General features: G+C 34.1%; 1 protein-coding gene across 1 annotated transcript; it reads left to right on the forward strand.

Moving 5' to 3' along the window:
* Nucleotides 1-570: 570 nt before the first annotated feature.
* LOC126714195 (diacylglycerol O-acyltransferase 1) lies at nucleotides 571-9,103 on the forward strand. Its single transcript, XM_050414230.1, has 16 exons — nucleotides 571-1,366; nucleotides 1,652-1,732; nucleotides 1,870-1,943; nucleotides 2,095-2,170; nucleotides 2,344-2,411; nucleotides 2,663-2,786; nucleotides 3,212-3,310; nucleotides 3,682-3,783; nucleotides 3,887-4,023; nucleotides 4,535-4,616; nucleotides 4,733-4,753; nucleotides 5,325-5,387; nucleotides 6,712-6,759; nucleotides 8,152-8,214; nucleotides 8,439-8,492; nucleotides 8,619-9,103. The coding sequence occupies exons 1-16, from the start codon at nucleotides 923-925 to the stop codon at nucleotides 8,721-8,723; spliced, it is 1,641 nt and encodes a 546-aa protein (XP_050270187.1). The 5' UTR covers nucleotides 571-922; the 3' UTR covers nucleotides 8,724-9,103.
* Nucleotides 9,104-9,705: the final 602 nt, after the last annotated feature.

Below are 9,705 nucleotides of genomic sequence, written 5' to 3' on the forward strand. Positions count from 1 at the left end.
TAAATAATGAATGAAGAAATAATATTTAAATGAGATAGAAAATCTGTTAGAAAATCATCAAATCTTATGGGTTACTGTACATCTTTCAAATATTTTTTTCTATTATAATAATTAAGTGTTAAATAAAAAAATGTTAGAAGATTTGTAGTTGTTAAAAAAAGAATAAAGAATGAATGAAGAAATAATATTTAAATGAGATAGAGAATCTGTTAGAAAGTGTATTTAAAAAAATAGGTAGCTAAAACATAAAAGTCACTGTTCATTCCTAAACTAAGAATCGGCTAGAAATGCTCTAAATTATAGGTGATTAGTTGTTATTGGTTTAAATTTAAATTTAATACAAAAAAATTTATTTGTCCCAATAATAACAACTTATCACTTAAAATTTGTTATAAAAATATTATAAAAATTAATAAGCTATCACTTAAATTTTGTTAAAAAAATATTATGAAAATATTTGTGTGAGTTTTGCGGCGACTTCTCCTCCGAAAAAACTAGTATTAAAAGAAGCAAACAAAAGCCCTGTACCCCATGGCATGGCAGGAGTCACTGACCCATCCATCCATCAATCACCCAATTAAGCAAAAGCAGCTGATTTTTGGAGGACTCGCTACACAGCACACCACCACAACTCTACCCCACCGCTCTTTCCTTCCATCATCATTATCATCATCATCATCATCATTTTTTTTCTTTTCACAAAAACCCCTACACTTCCCCCACGCATTCATTCATTCATTTTCGTTCACACTTCTCGAAATTTCATCATCATATCATTCATTTATATGCAGTCAATGATATTTAATTTTTAACTCTCTCTCTCTCGCTCTCTTTTTCTCTCTGCGTGTATAAACTTTATTAAAATATCACCTTTTGTGTGATTTGCCTACCTTATCTCCGAAACGATACTGACACTTGTACAATGGCGATTTCCGATACGCCGGAAAGCACCGGCACAACAGCGACTGCATCGGTCACCACCACCACGACTACGACTACGACGACGACGACGATCCCTCAGGTCGGCTCGGATGTTCGAAGGAGGCCTAGCGCCACGGTTGTCAGGGAAGTGTCGGATTCAACATCCAAAACCAGCTCACCGGAATCTTCCGATAATTCGGCCGTCAGAGACGACGGGGAGAGCTGCGACGATGATAGGAATCGGAGTACCGCCGTAATTGAGTCGGCAAAGCCGACTACTAGTGGAAATGGCAGCGGCGGCGGCGGCGGTGGTGATAATAAGATTGGGAACGTTGACGATCGCGGAACTGATTTTGCTGCGGTGAAACTCGCGTATCGGCCATCGGCTCCGGCACACCGGAAAAACAAGGAGAGTCCGCTTAGCTCCGACGCTATCTTCAGACAGGTACAACCAGCTTATTTAGCCGGCTTCTGCTTCACATATAAATTTTGAAAATTGCTCAGGTTTTTGAATTCCAGAGTTGAATTTGGTGAGAATTGTAGTGGTTGAATGATGAATTTGCAAATCAAGTTGCTGTTTTTGTGATTGATTGATTTTCTTCCTGGAGTTATAGTCACTAGCTACATTTTAGATTGATTTAGATTTGCATTATTAGGATTTAATTACATTCTGTTACATATAAAGTTTATTCAATATTATCCTAAAATTTTTGGTTTAAATTTTATGCAGAGTCATGCAGGTCTCTTCAATCTCTGTATAGTGGTGCTTGTTGCTGTAAATAGCAGACTTATCATCGAGAATCTTATGAAGGTTAGGTACCCTTTTTTTTAATAAAAAATTTTGAAAAAGCTAAGACTTGTCATTTTGGAAATGGGGTTATTTTTTTTATTTTTAAATTATAATTTTAATAATTTTTTATTTTTTTTATTTTTTTACTATTGTTGCAGTATGGTTGGTTAATTAGGACTGGTTTTTGGTTTAGTTCAAGATCGTTGAGTGACTGGCCCCTTTTTATGTGTTGGTAATGATTCTGTATTTTTGTACTTGATCCTTAATGCTTTATTTACTCTTAGAATGTATTATTCACTGCAGAATTTGCTCTTGTTTTATTTACTCCAATTAGCATCTGTCCCAGAATTTATTGTATATTGTTTATTTTTCTTTTATTGCAGTCTTACACTGCCAATATTCCCAGCTGCCTCTTTTATTGTGGAAAAGTTAGTACAGCAGAAGTATATCTCTGAACCTGTAAGTTATTCAAGTTTAATTATTGCAGATCAACAGTTTTTCTTTACAATGAAAATGAATTGTAGCCACAGAATTTTTCTTGCCATTTGGATACTTGGGTTTTCTTTACATATTAAGTTTGAGATTTGAGATGCTGGACTCCTCAAAAGTTAATTTCTACTTTAATATTACAGGTTGTTGTTTTACTTCATATAATCATCACCACAGCTTCAGTTTTGTATCCAGTTTTTGTTATTCTAAGGTGAGTTCTTTTTCTTGCCCATTTAACTCTTCATCTCATCTTGCACATCATCCAAATTTCTGGTGTTTTTGTGACTATTAATTCATTTGGGAAGTATGATCACTTTGTCTGTGAACAATGCCAGAATTACATTGGTAATTTAATAAGTGGATCCTGGACTTTTTCCCTATGTGTCCTTGGTCATGCCAATATTCCATTGACAAGGATACTGTGGAAGTTTCTCAATTCAGTTATGACTTTAAACTGTGCAGGTGCGATTCTGCTGTTTTATCTGGTGTCACGTTGATGCTCTTTGCCAGCATTGTATGGTTAAAATTAGTGTCTTATGCACATACAAGCTATGATATGAGAGCAATTGCCAAATCAAATGAAAAGGTACAGGACATTTTCTTGAAAAGTTTGTATATAATTATTACTCAAAAAAAGTCTCTTGCATAAACAATATATTAAGGAAGGCAAAAAGTGTGTTAATGTTTATGCCTACACAAAGTTCTGTTGGTTCTCTTGTAAAATTTTATTTTTATGTAGAGGCAATGCTAAATATATCTAGGTGTTAAGGTGGTAATTGAGAATAATAGGGTGGAAGCTGTGCAAGTATCTCATAGTAAACCTTGGTTCCCTTATCAATTCACTGTCACAAATCTATCAAAGCACATTGTATGTGCTCTTCATTAGTATATAAAAAAAAGTTGGTACTTCTCTTTCTCTCTCTTCCTTTCTTCTGTGATAGATGTTTAATATCCTGTGGAAATCCTTCTGATGGGTGGTGAATGATTTTTTGAATGTATTCATGATGTTAGGGGGATGTCCTGGCCAGTACTCTGAATATGGATTGTTCTTACTGTGTTGACTTCAAGTGTTTGGCTTACTTCATGGTTGCCCCAACCTTATGTTACCAGGTAATTGCACTTCAAGATTTTTATTGCAATTATATCAGTACCAGGCATTGCTCAGTGAGTGAGAGCATTTTGGAGGAATGTGCCTTCAACCCGCAATGTGGAAACTTAAAAAGACTATTAACATGTATTTATAGTCACATAACCTACTTAATAGTCCTGTGATTTGTTTTGAATGTTTTAATGAATCATGTGATTTAATACACGTGAATGGTGTTATGAACTACCATGCAACGGGTTGAAGGAGATTCCTTCAACCTAGTTTGGAGGAAAATTTTGCCCATAGTATAATTTATGTGCTTGCTGAATGTCTGCAGTTATCCTGACTGAGTTATAGCTTCCTTTGACCTTTGTGTTGATGTTTGTCATTATAGCCAAGCTATCCTCGTACTGAATGCATTCGGAAGGGTTGGGTGGCTCGTCAACTTGTCAAGTTAATAATATTTACAGGAGTTATGGGATTCATAATAGAACAAGTAAGCAGCTCTTCATTATTTGAAACTTGAATTTCCTGCTCTTTCTTTTCTTTAGAAAAATTGCTAGAGATATTCTGACATGATTTTGTTGGTAATCCTGCAGTATATTAATCCTATTGTCAAGAATTCACAACATCCCTTGAAAGGGGACCTTTTATATGCCATAGAGAGGATTCTGAAGCTTTCAGTTCCAAATTTATACGTGTGGCTTTGCATGTTCTACTGCTTATTTCACCTCTGGTTTGTCTACTCTTTATTTCATAAAGCCATATTTCAATTTTTTTTAGTGAATATCTTTTCTTAATGCGTAAATTTTTATCAAACTTTGGGGCCAATTTCTTTGGAAAAATTGGTCATAACCATACTTTTATGCTTGTGGGTGTATTATAGTGTAAATTGGAGTTCTGTAATTGATGGATTTGCGTGGTGTTCGCCTTGTGTAAAACCTGTACTCCCCCCAAAACAAGAACAAGAGATAAATGAAAGAAGACAGGCTGATTTGATATACTCTTCTAAACTAGATGGAGATGTCATATTGACATTTTATATATATGCTTTGTGCAAAATGTTTATTATTAAGCTGCAAAACTGTCATCTCTCTCTCTCTCTCACACACACACACAAAGTACTCACAGAGGGGTGCCTTATTTTAAAATCAAGATGAGATTTATACACTTTATAAGCTTTTGATTATTGAGAATCATATTACTTTTGAGATTACCTTATTCTTAGCTGAAGCCTGCAATTTTAGGTTAAATATACTGGCTGAACTTCTTCAATTTGGTGATCGTGAGTTTTACAAAGATTGGTGGAATGCAAAAACGGTTGAAGAGGTATCTTTTGTAACTTGAAATTTGTGTTCCTTGGTTGTGTTTTTCTACAAGGCTATGTTGAAGAGAACCTGTAAACTATTTGTGTTTCTTGCATGGATCTCTGTGGGTGTCATCAGTATTGGAGAATGTGGAATATGGTAAGTTTCTTTTCTCAAGTTTCAGCTTTTATGTGTGCTAGTTACTTGTGAAGGTTCTCTTATTTTAAGCCAAAAAAAAAAAAAAAAATGTAGGTTCTCTTAGTTATTCTTTATTTGGTTTTTCTTCACTCTCTATTGGAATGCCCATCCTGATAGGTTGCAAATTTTGAATTCTTTATTCATTTATGATGTTCTTTTTTGTACTTTATATTAAGCCTGATAGGTATTGACTCTAAAAAAATGATCTTGAATATCAATCTTTTATTTTCTGACAGAAAAAAGATTGTAGCATTTGGATGATGTGAAAATGTTTGAACAATAAGTTCAGTATGTTCACTGCAGGAACTGTTAGCAAAAAAGCAAGTGTTTTTGTGGTTTCGTATCTGTTATTTCATATTTTTTGCCAAATGTTATGAATACTGATTTCCTAATGTACTAGTGCACTTTAGTTGAAAAAAAAAAAAAAAAAGAAAGAAAAAAAAAAGAAAAAGGAAAAAACAACAAGAAGAAGTGTTGTAATGATTTTTATCTGAAAGCAAGTGTAGTAATGATTGATTTGTTTATATTTCAGCCTGTTCATAAATGGATGATTCGCCATATCTATTTTCCATGCTTGCGGAATGGGATACCAAAGGTAATTGACCGATCTCACCTTAGATTGTAATTGGTGCTTGATGAACATATCTTGGCATGAAAGAATGTCTCTTTTTACAATGTTATTTATCTATGTATGATATCTCTTTAATTTTTTCATTGTTATTATCTTCTGGGATATTTATTGTTTGATTTACAAGTCTCTCATAAGGGAAAAATATATGATAGTATCTCTGTTATGCGCCAATGATTACGAGATTCACAGCTTCACATCTAGTTACCTTAATGGCATTGTACTTGATATGGTTGATCTTCTCTCTACCATCCTTCAAAAGGCTGGATAGCAACACATGCTACTAACCACCTAGGCAATAGAGAAGGCTGGTTAATGTGGTTGATCTTGTTATCAGTTTTCCTAACAGTTCACTAGTTATATTTTTTGAGACAATTGTAGATACATCCTTTAGGGTCTGTTTGGTTGGGAGGTTGGAAAAGTGAGACTAGAAAATGTATGAAGAATATAAAATGTTTTAAATTTCCCTCATGTGTATTTGGTAGAGAGGATGGAAGGTGAAAGGATAGAAAAGTTGGTTGAATATATTTAATATCACTCCCTTATTACATTAGATAAGTGGCAAAATAGTAAATTTCATTCAAGAACTATTTTCTCTCCACCTTTTTCTCCAAATTTGGGAGCATGGCTTTTGGTGGGCTCAGGTGGAAAACTCCACCCACTCCCTTTTCTATCCTCCCTCATTTCCACAACACCAAAAATGGGCAAACTTCCATTTTCCATTAATATATTCTATTACGTATGTTGATCTTTGTTTTCTTAACATTAACATCCCTCTAAAGTTTTCTGGTACCTAAATCAAATTAAGACATCATGTGATTATATGAACGCTTTCAAACTTAAAAGGAATGTATGTAAGTAACCACTGTTCTTATCTGCTTCAATAAAGGTAGTGACTCTGATATTTTGCTTCATTGGTAATACTCCTCTATATTATATTTTTGGTCATCTATTTCGTTTTAGGGTGTCCAGAAAATTGGTTCTCTTGGAAAAGTCAATGAACAAAATATTGATAACTTTCCTAACGTATCATTTACTTTATTTAAAAAGTTAACATCCTATTTCATTTGAGTTTAAATTAAAGAGAATAGTTTTGAAACTTTATATATTTTTAATTATTATGTTTCCTTAAAATGTTGGTTTTCCTAATCAGGACCAACAATATGGGATAGAGAGAGTAATTGTTGCGATTATGACAAAAACTTTAGTAACGTGAATGCTCTTTGTCCCACCTGTTGATACTTCATAGTCTTGAAATGTTTCTTGATTTAATTATTTGTTTCTGATTCAGGGAGTTGCCGTTGTAATTGCCTTCCTTGTTTCTGCGGTATTCCATGAGGTATGTTGTTTCCCCCCATCCCTCTCTTTCTTTCTTCTCCCCTGATACCAGATTGCATGTTTCTAATAACAAATCTGTCTTTCAGCACTTTGTGGTAAAGGACATGGGAATAGGACTATGTTATTTGATATCTTACATCATAGTAGTTTGCAGTTGGTGTATGAAATAGATAATAATGGTTTTGCTCCTGTCTTTAATTTTTATTTTATGGTCATGATAGTTTTTTTCCTCTCACATAAAAGCATGAACACTCAAATATTTCATCTTTACTGCTTTTTTTTTTTTTTCCTAGGTTTTTTATTCATGGGGAAAAAATCATAGTTGGATCTTAGGAGCCAAACCTAGAGCTTTTGACCCCTGGGACATCTATAATCAGAAACTATACAACAACAGCAAACCCTTAGTCCCAAAATTTTTGGGGTCAGCTATGAATTTTCAAAAGATTAGTTAGGATCGGCCATGTATATTCTTTTCTTCTATTTTATTCTATCCAAAATCATACTCTCCGTTACTTCTTGAATTGACATGTCCTTTTTTACTATTTATACTAGTGCTATTTATTTTGTCTTTCTCTTTGGCAAATGGTAAAGTTGCTAACATCGCCCATTCTCTCCTCAAAAAGTCAAATGGAAAAGGTTGCTGACATCAGAAACAATAGAGTCATCCTATTTTTCTTGTTTTGTTTGTCAGGTTTTTGGTTGTTATGTGCATGTTTTGAGAAGGGAAGAAGATATAAATTTTTTTTTTTTTTAAATGGCAATGAGAGTAGAGCTTTAATTACTCTAATATATATATAGACGGAAAGGAGACAAAATTAAGAGAAAGTGCATAGGCAATCTAACAATCCTGTACTGTGAAAAGGGTAGAACAAAGTTCATTGCCACAATATGACCACTAACCTTCTGAAAGATAGTAGCCAAACTTTTTTGAGTTAAAACTTTCCTTATGATGCTCAGCCATCAGAATCACTGCTGTAAAGTCATTTGTATGTGATTTTACCTGTAGGTTTAACCCATCTGCATGTTCAAACTTTTAAATATATATATATATATATATATTTTAAAGATGGTAGCTTAATTTTTTGAGCTAGAACTTTCCTCATGGTGATCTGCCATTGTAATCACCACTGTGAGAAGTCACTTGAAGTGATTTACCCATAGGTTTAACCCATCTACATGCTTGCGCCCTTTGTATTCATGGTCAGATAAACTTGTCATTGTCAATAAGTAACTTATTTGCAGTTCATAGTTTTTGCGATGGAATTCGAGATATGCTTATTTAGTTATACATATCAACCCAAATCTGTGATGATTTCCTTGTTTAGTAGTTGTAGTGCTTCAAGCATGTCAATTTACTTGTGATGGAATGTAATTTTGTTTGATCTGTCTGCAGCTATGTATTGCTGTTCCATGTCACATATTCAAGTTTTGGGCATTTTTTGGAATTATGATTCAGGTAATAATATTATGACTTCTAATGTTTCACTTTTCTAGCTCCATTATTAGGATCATTGACCTTTATGTTAGAAGTTATATCCACAAATAGACGCCTATAAACAAAAACAGAGAGAAGAATATTGAGAGTGTTAATAGAATTAGGCATGTTCTATTACTGCACAACCTGTTGCTTGACATGAGGTTAATCAAAATTATTCCTGTGTTCTTTGCTTTCTTGAATAGGTTCCCCTGGTTCTGATAACTAACTACCTGCAGAATAAGTTCAGAAACTCAATGGTAAGCCAGTTTAGAAGAATTTTGTTCAACCTTATCTTAGCCCATATAATTTCTCAGCACCCAACTTCCTATGCCATTCATCTGATTTATTTATTTCCTTTTTTGGTCTTTTTCCTTTTATGGCAGGTGGGAAATATGATCTTCTGGTTCATTTTCTGTATTCTTGGTCAACCTATGTGTGTGCTTCTTTACTACCATGACTTGATGAACAGAAAGGGGAAGCATGAATAAAACTAATGACCCCCACGTTGTCTTTCTGTGGATGAGATTACTCTGGAAGTAAACTGGCTGTAGATATGGTGCTTAACATTGTTCACTGTAGGGTAACCTCATTTTGCATCTGACATGATATGCTGATCTGGTTTAAATTTCATTTCATGCCACTGCTTGCGGGGGAGGGGGGGGGGGGGGGGGGGTGGGGGGGGTTGATTTCATCTTGAGCCGTATACATTTTCCTCTTGAGAGAGAGGATTCTTTGTTAATTCAAATTGGCTTTTGGAGCAATTTTGAAGAACAATGTACTAACAATGACTAATGCTACGGACGCTGTACTGGCTTATTTTGTTGGATAACTATTATATGGAAAATTGTAAATGATTTTGAGTTCAAAATATTGGTCTGAGTTTTCTCTGTGGATCTTTTAATTTATAGAAAAGCATAATGGAATACTTGGAGAATAGAAATTCTAAGTTGAAGATGAAATCTATGAATATATCATATCGCTATTAGAAGTATAACGAATGGGCTGAACTGCTCGTGAGTGGGAGTGATTTAAACATTTCTTCCGACATGACTTGATAATACGATAATCACAACAATAGGAAAAGGGAATTCTGGTTCTCTTTATTGAATTACAAATTACAAGCCTCTTTTATGCATTTGTATGATAAAGTTTGCAGAAACTAATCCCACTATTCAAGTTTGACTAGAATTTGAGGTTACGAGTTACGACACCTAGGACTGGCTATTTTGACCTGGATTTGAGGTTTCCATAAATCAAGGAGTAAGATATTATTTTCTCCCTCCGGTTACAAGGTTTGCAATCTTGGATCTCGTAGCTGAGTAGAATCTCTTTTTTTTTTCTTTTTTGGAATGTGTTACTTTTCTTTCTTTTTCACACCTGAAAATCCTATACTTGAGCAACAATTTCACCCACAATTCGACTTTCTTCAAGAGGTCTACAACTAGCTTAGAGTAGAGTTCAATCACCACT

This window comes from Quercus robur, chromosome 2 (genome assembly GCF_932294415.1).
Source record: "Quercus robur chromosome 2, dhQueRobu3.1, whole genome shotgun sequence".
Lineage (NCBI taxonomy): Eukaryota > Viridiplantae > Streptophyta > Magnoliopsida > Fagales > Fagaceae > Quercus > Quercus robur.